Below are 21,984 nucleotides of genomic sequence, written 5' to 3' on the forward strand. Positions count from 1 at the left end.
TTATTTTAAATGTTGGTCAAAACTTAAACCCGATTTCAAGTTCCTTTTTTTCGTAAATCCAATGGCTTTTAGGTCTGGATCCCAAAATTGCACTTCAAGTCTCCATAGCTTAAGCAATTGTATACACGTGGGATACCTCTATGGATTTTTGGTGAAGTTCTCGAGTTTTACATGTTTGACTTCTCAGAAAACACCCACAAATTCTTAAAGAGTTACAGCTTAACGTTTTTTGTGCCCATAATTGCCGGTTCTCTTACCCAACAAATTATCTTTTTTATTTACGGTAACAGATACCTCAATTTTGAGACGCAACACATTTCCAGGAAAGCACTTATTTAAAAGTCACTGGCAATAAATAAAGCAAAATGTTTTTCTGAGAGGAGCTAATTTTTCCGGTAGTTTCAAATGCGCAGAGAGTGCAACACCTTTTTGTTTAAGAAAGTCTTAATTTCATAGTTTATAACGGGCTATAAAAAACAGTTCCTCACACTTTCTACCTGATGAACCGTGAAACGACTGACACAACCCATTAAACGCCAGGTAGACAATTATTGATTTTTAACTCTTAATTTCTTAAGCCTACAATAAACCGATTTACCCACATCTTTAAATAACCTTGAAACCTTAAAGCACGTATATAAACTCAAATGCATGCTCAATACAATCAGAACGAATAGAAATGTTGACGTGTTCACTTGTCAGCAGTTAAATTTGTATACAAAAATATACACATTTCCAGAGAAATTTCCTGTATAGGTAAGATGTTAACTTAAATATTACATTTTTAATAAAACCCCTGAAATGTGTTTCATTTTTTTTTATTTTTGGAATTTGTTTTTATGTTTTTCTGAATTAGTTGAAGTTTTGGATTTCCGGAGTTGATTATTTTGTGTGCTATCTGTAAAAGTCTCTGTCGTTCTCTTCTTATTTCCCTTATACTCAACATATCATTTTTGTTTGTTTAATTTATGCTAAATACTATTTTTGTTTTTAAAATATTTACTTCTAGTCTGTATTTCTGTTTCATTAGATTTGATGGGTATTCTGTCGTTAATGTTTAGTGAGTAAATATTTCCACATAACTTTTGACCAAAACAATTCTGACTCATTTGATTTGAGTCATCAAATTTCTTGAAACGAGTAAATGTTAAGTGCATAATTATATTTTCGTTTTATTTTTTCAGTGCTGTGTGAATTATATTTCAAGAAGGCATTTAGTATTAATCTGAGAAGTAATACTACTGGTCATTTCTAGTTTTCCTAAGACAAGCCGCGGAAATAACACGCGGTGAATAAATAAAGATGGGAAATAGTGTTGTGAGCAAATCGACAGAGTCTGACACATCGGAAGATGTAAAGGAAATTGATTTAAGCTGTGGCCGAGAAATAAAAACCGTAGAAGAATGCGAAGAACCTGCAGAAAGTGAAGATTCTACAAAAAACGTAAGAGCTGGAGAGATATTACAGGAAAGAGCTACTGAAAAAAAGATTAAAATGGATGGGAAGAATCCTCAAGAGGGAAACCCAGTTGAGGAGGACAGTTCCGGAATTTTCCTAACATTTCACGTAAAATGTAAGGACCAGGTGGAGATAATTATCCTGCCCTTTGAAGAGACGTTGGACAAACTTCTGGAACGTATTTCCAGTCTCTTTGGGGTTCTTCCGAGTAGTCAGATCTTTCACGGCTGTGGCCTGCATGGCAATACCAGCGAGGAGATTTTGGATAAGCGCCTAAGTAGCTTAAAACTCTCATCTCCTAACTATCTTACTGTCGAGGAGGTTATGGAACTTAAGCTGCTTATTAATATAGTGGAAAAACCGAGTGAGCGCAAGATAAGCCTAAATTTGTCAGATATCATGAGAGTTCATGAGCTCAAACAGTATGTGTACTGCATTTGGAACATTCCTGTGAGATACCAGGACTGGTCAAATGGACTAAATGACCAGAAGGACGAAGCCACTTTGCGGCAAGCTGGATTGAAAGGGTATGATGAGGTCCTTACGGTTCGCAGCCGGGAATATCCATCCCGAAATAGCTCTGGTTCCGCGTCTAGTGATAAACTATCGCATAGTTCCTCGGATGAAGAGTCGGATTCGGATTCGGGTTCGGTATTCCTCAATCGTCACTTTCCGATGACGTCTGCATCATCCCCACCCCTTATCGATGGGTGCCTTTCGTTTGCCTACAAGTACAAAATGCGCTTTGGTTATCCCACTCCAGAGTTCCATACAGGCGATTTTAGCAGTGCCTTAACAAAGGCCTATTATTCTCCAGATAAGGTTTGTATTTTCTTCTTTTCGTCCATTATTTTAATTTCTAATTTTTAATATTTTCTATTAGAAAAAACTCCTGGCAATTTACATGCACCATGATGACAGCATTTTAACCAACATTTTTTGTTATAACGTACTGAAGAATGAGAAAATCCTAAACTTATTAAGGTCGATGTTCATTGTATATGGTGTGGATCTGACAAGCACAGAACAAGCTTCTTCCTTCTTCGGTCAACTGAAGGAACGCATCTCCTTGGAGGCATCCAATACTGCCGAAAAAATAGAGCTGGACAAACTACCAGCTTTCATGCTCGTTGGTGAGGATATTGATGTTACTCACACAGTAATTTCAGTCATTCACGGAGATATTGGCGTGGATGAATTGGAACATAAACTTCTGGAGCAGTATGAACTGCTTATAAACTTATCTTCAAGCATTTTGGATGCAACATATGAGATATGTTCTAGAGATGATAATACACAGGACATTTTTCGCTGATATTGAATATTTTGAACTTATAATTTTTCATTTTTTTAACGATCTATTAATCTTAAACCAATTTTAAAACTACAAGCGATTTATCGATTTGACCGATTTGGGTCTATTTGGCTTTATTAATATTATGTTTAAATAAAAATTAAAATAAAAGAAATGCAAGAAGTGTAGATATTAAACTTATTTAGTAATTTGTACTATATTCTGGTTCTTTTAAATATACAAATCCCTCTTTGAAGATAAGAGACATAATATTATTCTGCTTGTCTTTGTCTGCAAAACCAAAACCCTTGCTATACTTTAGCCAAATTTAGAAGAAAGTAAGCCACGTTTTGTACCCAACCACACATATTAATGCGGAGGCGAGTGTGTGTGTCCCATTTAGGTGAAAAGTAAGCACCGACCGCCCAAGCTCACACAAAAACATTTGAACAAACGAGGAAAAAGTGTGCTGAGCTTTTTTAGTTAGCGCCGAGCGTTTATTTTCAATTTGCTAGCGAATTATTCCCACACCCCTGCGTTTTTCCACATACACGTGCAGATGGCCTCGCCCTTAGCCATTGTTTAAGCCGGCTGCTATATTTTAAGGTTATTTTGCAGACCCTAGTCCGCGGCCTTTCCACTGCCATTTTGCTAGCATTTTGCCAGTATTTTCCCGGCATTTCTTGCTGCTTTCTGGTTGCCGGTTCTTATTCCGCTTGCGGCGTTAAGCAGCTTAGCAAAGCGCTGCCAACCGACATAAATTAAAATGGCCAACGCTGCTTTTCCGTTTGTTTCCCTTTTTCCGCTGCATCCGCTCACCCACACACCCACACCCTCACCCACACACTCGCACACACACTACCACTCGTTTTGTTCATTTGCGTGGCAAACAAATCGCTCGAGCGGCAACAAATTGAGTTTCTTTATGATGTCCCATTTGCCGTGTGCAGGTGTGCGGATCACTCGTCCCATATGAACAGCAGCGGGCACAATTCTAGCACTTCCGATGGAGAGTAGTTCCCAAAATGTGGTGTACATATTTGCCGTTTCAAGATAACTCATAGGTATTTTTGATAAAACCTTTACTTTGGATTTCATGATGTTATGATATATAAATATAAAAATATTTTGAAATAATATCAAGAAACAATCTACCAATTTTAAAAGCCTTTTAATTTTGATAGGTTAATATTTAGAATATGAACTTGAACTCTTTACTCAATAAGTCCAGTAACTTTCTGAATATGTTAACGAATTAATGAGTCCAAATAATTTAATTAAAAGTCTCAAAATTATTAAGAAGAATAATAAATGTTAGTTCAAACCCTTTTTGGACAAAAAATTGAAATTATTTAGCCACAAGTATTATAAATAAACAAAATTAAAGATCATTAAATTACATTAACATAAATAAATTTATATACTAAAATGTAACTTTTTTGAAAATTTCACTATATTGTATTATTATCTTAACCGCAAGAGTATATGCATATGTGTGGATTGGAATAAATGTCTGTTTGGGCGTTGGTTTTCGGGACAGTTTGCGAGATGATTTTTCACTGCGCCCTTTTTGGCTTTTCTTGGCCTGACTTTGCAAAAGCCATCTGTTTGGCCACCGGCGAATAATTTCTTATATCAATCACAATTAATTATGCAAGCCAGCGGAGCGTGTGTGTTGGCGTGAGTGTGTCTGGGTTGCCTTTAAATGATATACGCCCTGGCATTTTTCCTTATTAGATTATTCATGCAAAGGTGCGCCGGAGCTCGGAAAGCGCGTCAACCTCATCAGCGATAGGGTTTCCTCGCCTCCGGGCCTCCAAAGTGTAATTTCACGGTGGCAACAGCCTCTGCCGCTTCTACTGCATATTTACAAGTAAGCTTTCCTGTTCTGGAAACTATTTGGTGTGGGCTTTAAGGGTTTCCCAGACACACTTGAACGAAAAGCACTGCTCAAGCAGCAAAGTAATTTTGACCAAGGCTTCGGAAAAAGAATTTCCATTATGGTGGAAAAGGTACATAAGTAAATATAAGACTGGACTACAATATACCTTACAAATTTGAAAAAAAAATTAAAAAGGAACTGCCCTTTATAGCAAATTTCAAAGGATATTAAAAGAAAAAACAAGCTTTTTGGAAATCTCATAAAGAAAAACGATAATTACAGAAACTATCAATAACTTTTCCAGAATATAAATATAAATTTAGACAAAGAAATTAAATTTTAAATAAATTTTTAGGTTTGCATACTCGTATAGGTATTTTCCTTCTTTCGGGATTTTTAAAGCCTTTTGGTAATCAATTAAAAAGGGGACTTATTCCCAAATATATATAAATAATTTCTTTAAAGTAAAGTAGTTTAAGTATATATATTAAAAGCTGTAAACGTGCAAACGTTGCACCTGGGTAAACTACACCCCTGATACCCATTGGATATGCTCTAAAAAAAGGATGGAGGAGACGCAATGTAATGAAGTGAAAATTGTCCTTAAGCATCAATTTGCGACGGCGACAAGGACCACGGGGATGTCGATGAGACGCCGAGATCCATGCGCTACTTGCTGCGGTTGGCGGTGTACCCTGATAATTTGATGGTTGCCGATGCGCGATAAATATAATTTGTTGCACGTCATGTGTATTAACTTTTCGCAGACACTGTCTGTCAGTTTGGCTGCAGGACGAAGGACGAAGGACTCGGAAGGCGTGACTCTGCACTCGAGGATCTTCCATTATGCAGCTATTTCCGAATATCCCTACTCCTCCTACCCGAAAGAAGGCGTGCCATGTGTGCTGACCCCGCCCACAAATTGTAATTAAAATTGCATAGCTAAATTGATTATGCATATAATACAGCCATTTCTTTCGGTTATGATGCCCTGGGTCGAGAGGTCGAGAGTATCTGCAGTTGGCAGTAAGTAATTTCCAGCGGGTCGCCAAAGTTCGCCGAGTGGAAATTTTTAATTAAAAGCAAATGCCTTTGAGTTTGAGCAAATTTCTGTATCATGCCCGAAACGCTTGTGGTGCAAGATTGCGGCAGGGATTCCCAACCCTTTGTGTAGTTGGTATATTCTTTTTTTTTTTTTTTTTTGAAGCAACCTTCAATTAACTGACCGCCAAAAGTTCGGATTTTCACCTTCACTATTTTGTGGCGAAAAAATACGAGTATGTACCGGCAGAGCAGCGGGATTATGGCTTTCAATCTGGGCAAGATTGCGAGCGAGTGCTGCTGCCAGGATAAGCAAAAACATAAGCATTTGTTTGTGCAACACAATGACCCTCTACATCCTGAATCCTGCCATCCAGATGCACGTCATGGGTTAAGCAAAAAAAAAGTCAGGGGTGCCTGGCAACTCTGCATGTTTCAGTTTTGAATATGTTGCACGTTTTTTTTCGCTGCCTCTTGCGGGGGGCAAAAACTACTCTGCACTCGTGAAAAAATAGAAATAAAATTGTGAGCAGCGGCAAAGGGAGCTGTGTCAGTTCTGGTAATAGACAGGGGAACAAAAAGCTCTGGACAGGTGGGCATGTTGGCGGTTCGAGGTCGAATCAATCCAGAAACAACTAAAAAGAGTTCATATTTCACTTTGAATTTTTTGTTTATCCCAGAATCAAAGGGCAAACAGAGCGACCTCTCCCATTTAATTATAGGCAACCAAAGGATATGACAATATGCCAGTTATACGCTCGTTTGACAAATTTTTGTAGTTAAGGTGGTTCTCGGCTAGGAATAAAAACAGCCAACCACATTGTAAGTTTGCATACAAAAGGTGTTTCTTTCATTTTAGGAAACTCACTAGATCTACAAAGTGTTGATGATTCACAAGACCCACAATTGAACATTTTAAAATAAAATCTATTATTGCATCTAACATGTTTTCTTTTTGACACCAAGACTCGAGTAATGAAAAACCAAGATATGAAAAACATTCTTATGAATGGAATTTTCTACGTTTTCACTCTAAAAGAATTGAAAGTGCACAGCCAAGCAAAAGCTTTCTGACATGGGAGTCAAAGAAATTCCTTGGGAAATGATAAATTTAAATGAAAACTGAATTTTATTGTTCTTCCGACTGAATTTCATGTGGAATATTTGCCAACCCTTTTTGATAAAGAGAGAGGTGTTTTCAATAACAAGCGAGTGACTGTGCATTTGATAATTGAATTGCCAACGTAAATTGGTATTTAATTAATAAAGCAAATGCAATTTTTGGTGCCCCCAAGTCACAGCGAAATAACAGCAATAAACACCAAAAGGGTCCTGTCTGGCAGACAAATTACCATTTAGCATTTGCCAATTCAGAGAGAGACATAATCTGGCCAACAGCTTGGACCGGGCCAAAATACCCGCCCTTACTAACGGTTTTCGGTTCGTTTGGTATAATCAAAGCGTCCAACAAATGAATGTGTCACCTGTGCAAAAAGCCAAAGCTGCCCAGCAGGTCTTTTGCCTCGGAGTGGCCATGCCATAGAAGCCAGTTGGTTTTATTACCCAGCCAAAGGTAAAAGCCGAAAGGCAAAGCCGGCAGTGGCGAAAACATCATCATCCCTAAACAAGTCTACCCGGCCAGCAAATTGAGGCATACGAGCCATACAAATAAACACACATTTATTAGCACCACGAAATTAAAGGTTATACCGGGAGTACATTCATGTATTTGCTATTTATGAACTGGGTTACACTCAGAACGGACAAAATTCAATTACAGGCTTAATGAGACACCGTGAAATGTAAGTAATATTGCTTTAATGCTGCCTTTACTGCTTATTAAAATGTAATCTACTATTATTTTTACTAACTGACTAGATGTTTTTTAAAAAGTCATTGCAACCCAAAGAAAAAATGTCAACTTATGTTTAACTCAAAATGCAAATGTTTACAGATACAGGTATCACTATGCCTTTCTTACACTAAATCTGTAGGTAAGGCGAAATTTGTGTTGTGGAGATTCTAAGACAATTTAATAGATAAATTCAAAAAATTCGTAAGCTGCCATCAGGTTTAAATCATTTCAGTCAGTTAGTCATTTATCTAGAAAGTGTCATTAGGTCTTCTTTAAGTGTCATATGACCATAAATATTTATAGCTATGAAGCAAGATTTTTCTTTTTAAAATAATTTCAGTCAGTCAAGTGTCATAAGGTTTTACTAAAGTGGCAATTGACCATAAATATTTATAGCTATTAAAAAAGGTCTTAGTTTTTAAAATAAAGTCTCTCAGTTAGTCAAAAATCTAGCAAATGTCTTACTTATGACCACAATTAATTTGATATGTGATAGGAAAATGTAAACAAAATGTCACAGTGAGTCTCCAAAGCCAAACTGCTTTGAAGAAATTAATAATGTCGTAGTTTTGTCTGCTTATTTCCAGGAGTTTCATTAAATTTTCCAGGAAGGTCCCAGGCATGGTGCTTTTTCCTTGTACACCTTCATTCCCATTAGTACCTGGAAATGTCATTAGAATGGAGGTAAATATGTATACGTTACCACCCGATGTGCTGGCTTAACTTTGTTAATATGGCCAGGACAGAGGGCAGGAAAAGGGGAATTCGCAAAGGAGATCAGCGCATAAATGCAGACACACACTCATGAGCTCGGCGGACAAGGACTCGCTCATAGACGAAGGTCCTGGGACTCCTGGCATATTGAGCAGGGCGCTTAGTGGCCGGCGGAAATGCCCCGGCAAGCGGAAGTCCACCGACTCCTGTCCAGGACTCCACTACCATTCTCCTCACATTATTCAGCTGACCAGCGAGAAGTCCATGGCAGTGACATTTACTATACACTCCAGCTCACTCGATGCTCGACTGAATGATTGATGCCTTTTATTCGTTTTCACAATTTGCGCAAAAACTTGATTTTCAAATCACATTCGTTAAAATCCCCAGAGCTTCCCAGGATGTCTCGGTGGCAAGGGGAATTGCATGGGATTGGGATTGGAAGAGGGAATCCCTTATGGGGAAATCAAATGGCTGGCAGAATGGCAGTGTGTTTGGGGATACGACATTAATGCCAAAGCCAACATTATGCCAGGGCAAGTTGTTGCTGCCTCATGTCATGTGACAAATTTGGAAATGACAAAATACACGATGAAAAATGCTCACCCCGAGCTGGATAATCGACGGTTTTTTCACCGATTTCCCTCTTTGTTTTTCGGGTTTTTTGTGCTGCCCGTTTCAGTTGTCATAATTGAGTTTGGCAATGTCCTCAATTGGAATTCTAGTGTTTGAAAAAAAATTGAGTTTCGCCGGCTACTTATACCAGCCACACACAGAGATACACACTCATGGGGCAGCAGCCAAATTGAAAATGAAAATTTAAATAAATTTTGATATCCGTTCTGGCCATAAATGAGTCCAGCTGTAATTTGGGCTACCAGTTTGGTGGCTGTCTCGATCCCTGGCCAGTTGGGTCACATTAAGACTTGATTTCAATTGAAAATTCAAATGGGTTTTGGGGAATGGGTGGATGGGGTGGAGTGCAACCGAGCAGATACATTGATATAGGGCCAATATGCTGGGACGACTTTGGCAGGACACACACAGGGGATCCTTTGAGATTAGTCCAGCCAGATTGCACAAGTTGGCTGTATGGCTGGTAGAGCTCCTGCTGCTGCTGGTGTGATTATACTTTTGCCCAGTGACCTGGAGTGTCCTGACTTTCGATTAGTTTGTTTGGCCAACTCGGCTACGAACGTGTCCCATCACTCCACTCACTTTCTTATTAGAGCTCATTTACTCAGAACTTTTCTAAGCCACGAATTTTAAGTTTATGGTCCCTGGCAACTTACTAATTGAATCTTGTCAAGTGCACCAGCTGCACTAATTTTAGCTTATACAGACAGGCCCATCACAACGGAGACGGTTAGTAAATTTACGCCTATATGTATGATAAATATAGCTGGCTTCGGAGAGCGATTAACATAAATAATTAGATTTGGGTCAAGTCGGGCGGCAATAACGTGGCCAGAACAGAAAACAATACAAAAGCCTGGCCAGCGAACTGAACACTTTCGGCTTAATAGTGCAGCGGCTTATGCTGACCTCAAAATACACACGAGAACAATACGTTTTTCCATGAAATTAGCTTTTGGCATAAATCTTTGGCAAAATATCCGAGGGCCAAGGCGGAGGGAGCCCAGGTGCGTTTACGATTGTGTGGGTTAAGTAGCCGTAGTTTACACGCGGCCATTTTTCTTTTGAAGGCGAGTGGGTGGTTTCTGTGTGTGTGGCCTGCGGTTATTGTGGTTGCAGCTGACCACTCTCCACCCACTTCCGCCCACCCACCTGACTGACCCTTCACCCCACAACAGCTATCGCCTGGGCAACGAAATTAATCTCGTAAAATGTGCCAAAGTAAAAATGCAGAAGCAGAAACAGAAACAAAGGGAAAACAAAGGCCTGCCTGAAAATCCCCCAAACGTAAGTGTTACTATGACACCCTGAGCCACCCTGAGCCACCCAAGAATCCACCCGAAAAACCCACCCAACCCCCACCACATATGTCACGGCAAACTTTCGTATGCTGCTGCTCATGTAATTTATCAGTAAATTAAGCAATTTATTTTATTTATTCCATTACGTAAATCATGCAATTTGGCCCGATTTCATCATAGGTCGATTTTCTGCCAACGGCAGCGATTTCTGGCCAGGATTTACATGTCGAGGCCACTCAGCAAGCTCCAAGCTCAAAGCTTCAATCTCCAAGTTGTTTTTACCTACACGCTTTGGTAATTTTATTAAAATCACTTCGAGTGGCGGGCTGGTAGATGGAATTCGGCTTTTTTGGGGCACTTCGAGCACGCAGTGCGGCCATAAAACCCAAAACGATAGAACAGAATAACCACCCACGTACGCATATGCGTCAAAACTTGGCTAGAAAATGTATGAATCTAATAAACAAAAGCCGTATATTATTAGCTGCGGATTTGTTTGCCTCCCCGGACTTTCGGCACCGAAGGAGTTATCCCGGCTATGAGGTTCTCTACTCGACTTTGGCCGAAGTATCGGGTTGGTCTGCGGTGGCAGCTTCTTTCCCACATTTTCCCACTCGGCTCTGCCGTTGTTCAACATTATGTTAGTCGGCAATCTCTAAGGATTGACTGTGCTTGAAGCGAAGGCTCTAAGTGTGCGATTGTAATGGCGGCAGAGCTCAGATGTGGAAACCCACACACGGAAATGTTATCATAAGTTATGGACAAAGTTTTTCCTGGCATTAGTTTGCGGCAGATGCACTGGGGGAAAACATGAGCTTATCATTTGCAAGTTGTCAGCAGATAATGCATCAAAAAGGTGGTATTAGATAAAAATGTTGCGTAAAAAAATTATAACAGAAACAGGTTTCATGATTTAAATTTAAAAGGTGGTATTAGATAACAAATTTGATTTATAAAGCTATCTTTAAATTAAATAAAAAGTAATAACATGTTTTATAAAGTATGATTTATATTTATAAATTATATTTTCAGTTAAGATCTTTCTTGCATATTTTTCTTAGAATGTTTTATCACTTAAATGCAATGCTATTTAATGCTCCCAATGCTCCCAACTTAATTACCATTTAAAGATAACAATTAAACACCGCCTTATAATAAATTTCTCTGTGTAATTGTTGCCGCCTATCAAGAAACAAGCATCATTGCCATTTAAATACACACATCTCGCCTCTGCAATTTGCTATCCCTTGTATTAAATTGTGTTGCCGGAATGCCAAACTAGCTGCTGCAACAACAGTGCGTCACATTCACATAGACCCGTCCACACAGGAAGTGTGAGCTTTGTGCGCAGCTCCTAATGTAGAGGCTAATGGGGCAGGAATGGAGGGCAGGTGGACATTTGCTAGGACTTCCCGAACCCGATAGCCCACACTACTTTCAGTGGCACACGTACACACGATTAGAGGCGAAAGACGGCAAAAGAGCGTACCTGAGAAGTACATTGAAAACAAAAGGTTTCAGGTAACCAAATAATTAAAAAATTAGGAGACCAATATTAAATAGTTATATAAAAAGATTATTTTCGTCAAAGATTACTTTTGAATGTAATATTTTATATTTTAGTTTGGAACTTAACATGAATCAGGTTGATTTACGTACTCCAACTTTATTTACTTTATGTTACATTGTTACAGTGCTTGATAAAAATATTCAATTACTTAAACTTGTACCTATTGGAATTATCCTTATTATCGGTTTGGTATTTCTTGTCATTGCAAGACATAACTGACTACTTCAATTTGTTATTATATCATTTTTATTTTATATTAATATTATTTCTAATAACATTTTTGAAATAAAAACGTTAGAGAAATGGTTAAGATTTTATTAAACTCCATCGAGACGCCAACTAAGAATATACGTATTTATAGTTCATCTAATAATCCTTTTCCCTTGAGGTTCTTCGCATTTAAAAGTGTACATTTCATATACCAGGCATTCCTAAATCAGGAAGACATTAGTATTCCCCCATTCCTGGATTTCCCCGCAGTGCAGACCAGGGGATTGGGGTTCGGGGAATGGGACTCCAGCCAGGACTGGTCATGGCAACTGGTCCAAAGACCGGGATCAGGAGGTCGGACACTCAGTCACCGTTTCGCACAACTACAAACGCGCAAACAATGAAACGAAATTTTTGCACTACGGCATCCTTAAGGCGCAATGTAATTTCCTGTGACAAAATACAAAGCTAATCTGCAGCACACGACGTTGTTGGAGGGACACGGAGTGGAATAAATTCGCCATCCTGCGAAACTTGACTAAAGGATTTTGGCGTCTCTAGTCTCGGAATGTTTGTGTGTGTTTGTGTCTCCGTGTGTTTTGCAGGACATGGACATACGGGTGACTTCGATACGTGCAGCGAGCCAGGGGATTTTCCTCTTATTTTCCTCGCTTTTTTGGGGATAGTAAGCAGGTCAAGGCTTTAACATCTCACACTTTTCTTGATCTGCCCAGAGTCGTTTGCCATTTGATGAGCAGCCAACAAAAGCGCTACACAAATAGCCAAAGAAATTTCAAGCTGGCGAAAATAAATCGAAACTGGAACTTTGCTTTCCTCGGGATTTCCTCGTTTTCCGTGGGATCAGGTGGCAGGACATTTGTCGGGGATTCCGTTTGATTTCTCAAGTGTAAACTGCGCAGGCAGCGTTGTCCGTCGCACAAATATCAATATGCCGAGCCATGAGGCACCCGGCCACCTGATCCCCCAACTCCTCCGGTCTCCTTCTACCATAATTGGATGGGGCCAGGTGGAAGCTGGAAAACCCCCCCCCCCCCCCCCCCCCCCCCCCCCCCCTCCGATTCCATTCATCCTGCAAGGATGCATCGAAATCATCAGCAGCAAATAGGGCAAACAACCTGCTTAGGCATTCCGTCGACGCAGCGTGGAGGGACATGGTCCGAAGGTCCGAGTCCGAGTCCTGATTTACCCAATTGTTGCCTGATTGACAGGCACATTGGATGTGCCGAATGCAATCGCTCTGAAGGCGGCACAGTATGCACCGTGGTTTTTGGCTGTGGTTTTCATATCCAATTTAATGGCACCCGGACTCTGGGAATGCCCACTAATGTGGCTGGGACCCATCTCATCTATAGATCCCCAAGGCAGATGCTCCGCATATTGTGCCCCTGACAGCCATCCGTTTCCTCTGACGGATGCGGCCTAGGATCTCTAAATATTTACGAACTTGGGAGCCGGAGCCTGATTGCCGGCATCAAACCGTAATAACGCTTAGTTCGTAGGAGACCACTACATTATTTTGTATTTATTCGTATATCTCAGTAAATATAGGCAGAATCAAGCAGAGAAAACATGTACACTTTATAAAGATTATCCGTTGCTTAACCATAATAAAATTTCAGCTTATAAGAGGTCACTACATTGGTTTTTAGCATAATCATACAGTTTATACTCCTTAGTAAAAAAAGGCAGAAACAAATCGATACTAATTCTGTCTGTAATCCAATGGTTATTCAAATAAAGAAAACTTTTAGATAATTATTATATCTAATTTTCCTATCAATAAAAAACATCAACATTTTATTAAAAAGAAAAACTTATAATTGAATTAAGCTGTGCTTAATATTTCGATTTTGGATGATATGATATTTTTCTATCTGATATCTGATAAGGCGGTTTTATCTGACCTATAATTATATTAGGCTCTGGCCACCTGGCTTGATGCGAATATTTATCTATATACTGGCCCGAAGAAGTATGGTTCGCCTAAAGGACATTTCTGATTGCAAGGCAACTGGTCAACTTTTGAAGTCAAAAGCTGAACTGCGTTTAGTTTGTCTGTCAAGAGACGAGGTCCTTTTTTCTGTCATAAACGTTTGAGTTAAAGTGGCCTCCGACTTGAACTCTTTGTGGCAAAATCCGCATCCATGATTCTGATTTTTATCCAGATTACGATTGAACAAAGCTTTTATTCAAACACCAGAACGCCCATCATACCACAAGCCAGCACAAAAAATCTTGTTTAGACCACAACAAATTTTGAATTTGTTAATCCGCTTTACGAATAGTTTTTCAATAACCATAATGGGTTTGTCATTCGACTATCAAAAGCAGAGAACAAGCTTTTGTAGAAATTAAGTCGATAAAAGCTAATCTCGACAAAATCGAACTTATATTTATATTTATTTATTGCAAAGTATTGTGGTAAGTGGCTTAACAAAAAATAACTTTTAACATTTAATGTGAAATGTAAAAAATCTTTTGATTTATTTATGTTTCTGTGATTTCAAGTTACTCTTAACGCTTAAATGTTTACTTTAAAAATGTGTATAAAGCCATTCAATAATTCAATTTTACTGAGTACTTTTAACTACACATTATTATTTATGTCTTTCCAATAGATTTGTAAAGAGCTGTAAGTTAAACTTAATAAATAGGTAAATTGAATGAGTTTGGTCAAAAGGGTACGCAGAGTAAACCCAAAAGATGCGTTCAAAAGGGTAGACTGCCTCGGGATGACCAAAAGGTCTGGATAAGGATAGGTTTGGTCAGGATGGGGGTGTTCAAAAGGGTACCTAACTAGAGGTGTTTACAGAACCGCGTCCTTTGGCTCGTTTGTATGGTCGCGCTGTTGCTTCATTATTTTGTTTGTTAACCCACAATCGCCCCGGCATCTCTGCCCGCGAAGCACCTGGCTGGTGGGAAAACCAGAGCTACGCTTTTCCCGGGTTTTCCCGGCATTTTCCCGATGTTTTCTATTTCTATGCATTCATGCATAATAGCTGGCAAACGTTTACAATGGCTACAGCATGGATTTCCGCACGTTACCATTCGCGGTCCATTTGCGGCAAGCGGTGGGTGGTGGGCGGTGTCGGGGTCACCATGGTGCTGTTAGCATGATTGAAAAACGTGCCCCCTTCATTTCCTTTTCCGGTCCGGGTCTCCCTCGCCCGCCCCAAAGTTCAAATTGTATAGCATTCGCTGTCATTGTCGTAGGGTTTCCCATTCCATACCGCCCCCTGGTTTTTGCCCTTGTCTCTGGCCTTTACAATTACGTAATTTATTTTAACTGTGTCAAATCCACGACGATCGACAGCGATTATGCTGGCAAATTGCAACAATTCCTCTGCCCCATGGACCCCCACTCGCAATTTGTAAATGTCGCCGGCATCCGTCTTTGGCGCGGGTGGAAATCCTTTTCCGGGTGCTCCCAACTCTGTCTGGCACTCACTTAACTGCAATTAACCGCAGTGTGCTAATTAATTTGCTCATAATTGATGCGATTATGTGCTGCGAGGCAGCTGCAAAACATCCATTCCCTTTGGCCCCGTGGGTCACATCAGAACTTCAAACCGAAATTGGGCCACTTTCAGTTGCTGGACGGGGTTTGTTGTTGGACCGCTGCACTTTTGCGGTCCTGGTGGAAATCAAGCGAACTAAGTTCCTGCACAATTTATTAAGGACCCGGACTCGGTCAATTGTGAAAGAGTCACGGGCATCCTGCATGCAGGCGGAAATGAGCCGAAATTGCAATCGGAAACGGGGCTCTGTTCGCTTTTAGTGGGTCAAGGCGGTCGGCAGTCAGCGGTCGGGGTCACCAGTCGCTGGTGTCCGGTGTCCACTGGTGGATCCGACTGGGTCCAGCCCTCCAGACCAGGACCATTTGACTTCATAAAACGTCCCGCTGGGCAACGCCCTGTCACGGATACATGTATTCAGATGCCAGGGCAAAAGCAATGCTGCCAATGCGTTTGAAAGTTTGCCACACAGCAAGAAACCAATTTCGACGTGATTACAAAGAAATTTAAAAATATTCTGTTAATTTTTTGCAATAATTTGTTGCTTTTCAGGAGGTACAGCATCAGAGTATTTAGAAATTTGTATCTGAAACATATCAACCTAACACAATTTTATTTAGGTGTCTAAAAGTATGCTACTTTATATTTTAAGCTCAAAAACGAAATGAATTAATTCAGATAGGCGAATATCTAAATCACTGCACACTTTAAGACATCTAAAGTGACATTTGAAAGTGATTTCAAAACACCCCGTGTCAAAGAATTTAGCCATGTCCATCCAATTTGTATACCCGTTTATAATATTGTGAATAATATTATAGCAGATCAGTATTTTAAACGCTAATGTCATAATTTTAGTTACCCGCCCGAATAAGACATTTTCCCAAGTGTCTGGAACTAGACAACTTTGTAAGAATACCATATTCGCAATTTGTTTCTTGAGTATAAACTACATATTGGCGATTTTTTTGTGTGCTTTAAAGGCAACAAAGAAAACAAAATTACATAGCAGAGAACGGCTGTCGGGTTCGTTTGTCAGTTAATGTAAGCGCTCTCGTACAAATGTCATTTCATGGGCGGGGCATTTTCGAGTATTTGCCCAGATGGGATGGCAACAATTCGGAATTTGGGGTGGAGTGGGTATGGGTATTACGGGGACAATGGGAATGGGTACTTACCATTTAGGACATGCACACGCACACTGGCCACATCTGCATTGGAGGGCGCACAGGAGTATTTGCCCGAATCGGCCAGATCTGCATTCTGTATGAGCAGAAATGAGGTTGTCACATCGCCCTTTTCGGTAATTACCGACACGCCGCCTCTTGATGAATCATAATTAATGACCTGCAAGTGGAGGAGGAGATCCGTGAGTACATTCCGGGTATAAAACACCCACTCCATTTCGCACAATAATGCCAAAACAATGAGGGGCAAACAGAAAATTTCTTGTTGCGACGGCTGTTGTTCCTAATGTAATTTTTGACCAGCCTTAAAGTGTGAAAAATTGGCAGATTAAATGAATTACAGAATATTGTAGTATGACATTGCCTTTGGATTTCTCCCTCACCTCTCATCCACGAGTAATTTATACATTTGAATTGCAAAATAATGACTGACACTCGTGGAAATTGTGATTTTAATTGGAATTCGATTTCTGTTTCGTGATTAAAGTTAACTCTCGACATCAAAGATCGCGTGAAATGCCATGCAAATCAAGGGGATTTAAGACAGCTCCTCTCATTATGGTTATTACTTTCTGGCAGCCATCGGCAGCCGACTTGATATTATCGATTTCTGCAGGATGATGGCAGGTCCTTTCGAGGACTGGCTCTAACAGTCGAGTTGAACGCATATTAAGTCGCTGCCTCCAGCTGACAAAAGCAAATACCGGAATAATTTGCCAATACAGGCAGGGCGGGGGCAAAGTTCACAGTGGCACAGAGAGAGCTGACAGAGAACTGATATTAACACATAATGCCGCTGACGGGGCAAAGACTCCGCTACCAACAAAGGGCAGAAAAAATGCTGAAAACAACAGCGGCGGAAATGGGACAGCTCACAACCCTTGGCCAAAAGACCCCGGGCCAACTGTCAGGCGCATAATTTGCCCCCTAATCCCAACTAATCGATGACATTTGCGATACTTTGAGGAATGAAAGGAAACTTAGCGTCCCTGATAATGATGACGATGGCTAAATAGATATAGACATCAAGAACTAGAACAGGAAATTGAACAAAATTATTCCCTTTACTTTGATACCGATTAAGGAAATATGTTGATTGCACAATTTCCATGCTTATAAAAATATATAGAATGCTATTTTGGATGACTGATAATTTAAAATCATTTCTTAAATATTTCCCTAGACAATTTATATATTTTAAACAAACAAACCAAACTTTATAAAATGTTATGCATAAAATTCAGAGTATATGTAATGAAGAATTTTAATTTTAATTGACACTTCAAAAAATATAAAACTTAAAACGAGCTTAGATGTATATGTAAAACATAAATTTTAATAACACTACAGTTTATTTTTTAAAAATCTATTATTTATTCTAAAAAATATATATTCCACTTTTATTAAAAAAAATAATATAACCTTATTTTTCTTTGTTTTCTAAACCCAATATACCCGAAAAATTACTGGATATCTGTCAGGAAAACAATGAAAATGGCACAAACTTTATCGCTGAAACTTTTGGCAAGTGAAAAGTTTGCCTATCAGTCGGCACACGATATCCCGGACCCATTATTGCTGACTCCGGCATAAATATCATATTTGTATTATAATATTTTCTGGCTTCGGCACAAATTAGTTAATGAGCCGGGGGTTGGGGGCGTAGCAAGCATCAGCGAGTCAGAATAAATGCGAATGTGCAGTTTGTCATTTGATAAATTGAAAAAAAATTCCCACACTCTGCCATTCTGAGTTTAAAATTTCATGGCATGCCGCCTGCAATTTTCATGACAACTGCAGCTGTTCCTGACTTCTTCAATCTGGGGATTGGGATTGGAATTGGGATTGGGGGAAAAGCTATACAAAAGACACAAAAGGAAATAATAAACGAGCAAACAATGGCAAAAAGTAAATAAAATATTTGTGTAAAATGTGTGTAGCTCATTGCAAATGCGCATATATCTGATTTATGTGGCACTCGGCAACACAATAATCGCCCGCATATTTCGAGCATAGGAATCGAAGGATCATAAGAAATACCTACTACATAAAATGCGCCTAAGGCAGAGGATTTGCGTGTTGTAAAAACGAACGATGGACAGCAAATTCCACTTGAATATGGGCAAGAGGGCCAAGAAGTTGGCCATAAGCCGAGGCCAAGGCAACGGGAAATGCCAGTTATTTGCTGGAATTAGCTACACATATGTGCCAGCCGGAGCTGTCAAGGCGCCCGCTGACCTCAGGTGGGAAAAAATGGTTGTGAAAATATGCAACACGTTAATTACAATTACCGACCGGAAGTGCGGGGCAAAAAGTGCTGCAGCCGCGCTGGAAGTGCATCAACTGGGTTTATCCATCCATTAAACTAATTAACAGCAAATTTGCATGGATCGTAAATAATCCGTGCGCACGGAGCTCGGAGCACGAAGTACGGACAGGACAGGGCAGGACTCGACAGAAAAGCCTGCAGCAAGGACGCGTTAAGGTTCCTGCGGCCACTCTTGGCACACAAACACTCACACATACTCACCTGTACACGTATACAGGTAGCAAGGATTTTAATTAGAAAATTCCTGGAATACATTAAAATACGCCAAGTGGCCAAGTGCAAGAAGTGAGCAGCAGTTGTTGGCCGGATTTGTGTGTGCTGCGCATTTAACTCAGCTTTTCTTCTTTTTTTTTTTTTAGCCACGACCAAGGACCCTTTTTTGTTGATATTTTGTTTGGCTTTTGCATTGCAATTAGCGTGCAACTGTGGCGGATTTAGCACTCTGCAATTAGCCAGCTGTGGATGCTGCTTAACTTGGCTAAGACAACAGGGCTAATTGGCAGCAGCGCAAGGACAACTAATCAGGGAATGATCTGAAAATCCCTCTCTATTTGTCAGCAGCGGTAATTTAAACATAACCTGTCCGCCCAGCGCCATTGACCCAGTTATCCTTCGCCCGACATTTGCATTTCCGTGTGTGGAGGACGCAGGATAACGCAGAGCGCGTTGATTCACTCATTAAAATAACAACAGCTGACGTTTAAACAACGTTGACGATGGGGAGATATGCTGCCCAAATCTGATGAGGGTCTGGCAAAAATCGGAAAAGGATGTGGCGGGCAAAATGTCAGCGAAAGGCAAAAGGAGGGAAGGATAACTTTTGTCGACACCCGGTGGCGTATAAGTAACGAAGTTTGCCCGGAGGGGGATTGAAGTTTTCCGATTCGAGAAGCAGAGTTCCCAAGTTGCCAGTGACACATGTCATTGTTAAGCGAATAAAATATTGCTGATGAGGGCAATTAGAATGTTAAAGGAATAAGTAAACAAAAGGGATGTTTCAAAATGATAAAAAAAATTCAGGTTTTAAATTGATGAGAAACAATAAAAGGAATAGGTTATTATTTTTATTAAAATAAGTAGGGGGACAATCTCTTCCTATAGCCCCATAAACTAAAATAAAACACGTCTTAAAATGTTCAAATAAAATAGTATCTCAATGATTTCCCCCGAAATCTCTAAGTATTTAAGATGAGCCAACTTAAGATGGCACTTCTCAAGGACTGGGATATGCGAATAAACTGTAATTACCTCCTCGTGGTGATACCAAAAGATGTAGGCCGGCGGTTCGGGGCTGAACTTTACAGTGCAAGTGAGATTTATGGTGCTGCCTTTATCAACGTGAAGGTCAGGACCTCCCAGGATGGTGGCCGTTGGCACTGGAGGAGACACACCGAAAAAGATAGAAAGAAAGGCGAGGAAAAGTAAGTGTATGAAAAAAAAAGTGATGTCGCAAAGGACGAAAGGTGGGCGCTGTCCTCTGGCTGGCACTGTAGAATAATAAAGTACGAGATAAAATGGAATTATTGTCGCATGAAAACCAAGAACTCGACGTTCCATCGACATGGCCTTTTCCTTGGCCGTGCATGTTGCTCACTCGTTTGCCGTGTGTAATTTATTTGGTCAACAACTTCGTTTTTTCCGCATTTCTCCTCTTTTTTTTTTTTTGTTGTATTTTGTCATCAGGGCTGCTCACCGAGTGCCCTTTGTTATTTGCGACGACAAATGGTAGATTTTTTATGAAGCCCGGTTGCGAAACCGAATCGGCATCGGAGTCCCCATCTGAAGACCCCTCAACTCACCCACAACATTCAGGCGAACGAAATAGCTGCGCACCGGCTGCGTGGATATCTGGCACTCGTACATCCCGGCGTCCCGTTTCTGGGCCCACTTTATCTGCAGGGTCCAGTCCTCGGTGTCCTGGTGATGGGTGGCCTGGAACCGCTGGTCGGAGGTGTAGGTGTACGAGCCCACCGTCAGTATGTGGATGTCGCGGTGCCGAATCCAGGACACCTGCAAAATTCCAAAACAATCGCAAATATTTGTACTCTTGCTGGGGCTAAATCAAAAGGATTGCTCTGTAGTGTTTCGGAATCTGGTAATCAACCTAATGGAGAGCTTGTACGGAATTGAAAAAGGTAGTGAAATTTATAAGGTGTATTATTACAGAAGGGTAGGTTTTTTAGATAAATAAAAAAAAGCATACCTAAAATTCAAACTAGAAAATATTTTTAAAGGGTTAATATATAATACAAATTAATGGAGCTACGTGAAAAATGTAGAAAAGCATTTAAATATCTTAACACCTTTGAAATAATTATTTTGATCTGTCGTCAGTTAAAAAACAAGAGCAGATGTATGATAACTAATGATATATTAAAAGTATATTTATTTTAAAAAAACTATCAAACGTCATAATGTCTTACACTAAAATATAATGAAAAAGTATAAAAAAATAAGAGAATTCTGCATATTCAAATAAATATTAAAATCATAAATTGCTGATATTAAGGTGGCATTATAAATCTTTAGCATTCTTTAGACTTTCTGTTCTTGTTTTGTCCTTCAGACAATCCTTCTTAAACGTCTCAAGTTTCTTTCAATTAAGCGAGTTGCACAGAAAACGCTATCATTATTTTAAAGCTCCTAAAATCGCGCCATTTGTCTGCTCCTTGAGCCAGCGGCTGGCCCATTAAAAATGCAGCAATTGAAAACGAATTGCCGACGCAGTGCCATCAAAATCGAATAAAAGACCGCCTTCAGGGAGCGAAGGGCGATGGAAAAAGTTTTGCATCTTTTTCGCCGGGCGTACGTGACGTATGAGCAACGTGTGACGAACTGCTTGAATTTTCAGTTGGTTGACATCGGTTTGCAGGAGGGGATTCCCGAATCTCGGCGGAATCTCTGGGGCCGCTGCTGCTGGTCGTGCTCGAGCTGCTTTTGGCTTTGCTTAATTATCACAAACTTTTTAAGT

At 40.0% G+C, this 21,984-nt stretch overlaps 1 protein-coding gene across 2 annotated transcripts in view; it reads right to left on the reverse strand.

Annotated features, from left to right (window-relative positions):
• LOC119554736 (junctional adhesion molecule A) overlaps nt 1–21,984 on the reverse strand; it is a 111,443-nt gene that overhangs the window by 15,796 nt on the left and 73,663 nt on the right. For both annotated transcript variants that reach the window (XM_037865758.1, XM_037865757.1), the window contains exons 4-6: nt 20,813–21,023; nt 20,262–20,389; nt 16,676–16,844 (exon numbers count right to left, since the gene is read on the reverse strand). In XM_037865758.1, coding sequence (XP_037721686.1) covers nt 16,676–16,844; nt 20,262–20,389; nt 20,813–21,023 — 508 coding nt within the window. The remainder of the gene's footprint in view (nt 1–16,675; nt 16,845–20,261; nt 20,390–20,812; nt 21,024–21,984) is intronic.

This window comes from Drosophila subpulchrella, chromosome 3L (genome assembly GCF_014743375.2).
Source record: "Drosophila subpulchrella strain 33 F10 #4 breed RU33 chromosome 3L, RU_Dsub_v1.1 Primary Assembly, whole genome shotgun sequence".
Classification (NCBI taxonomy): Eukaryota; Metazoa; Arthropoda; class Insecta; order Diptera; family Drosophilidae; genus Drosophila; species Drosophila subpulchrella.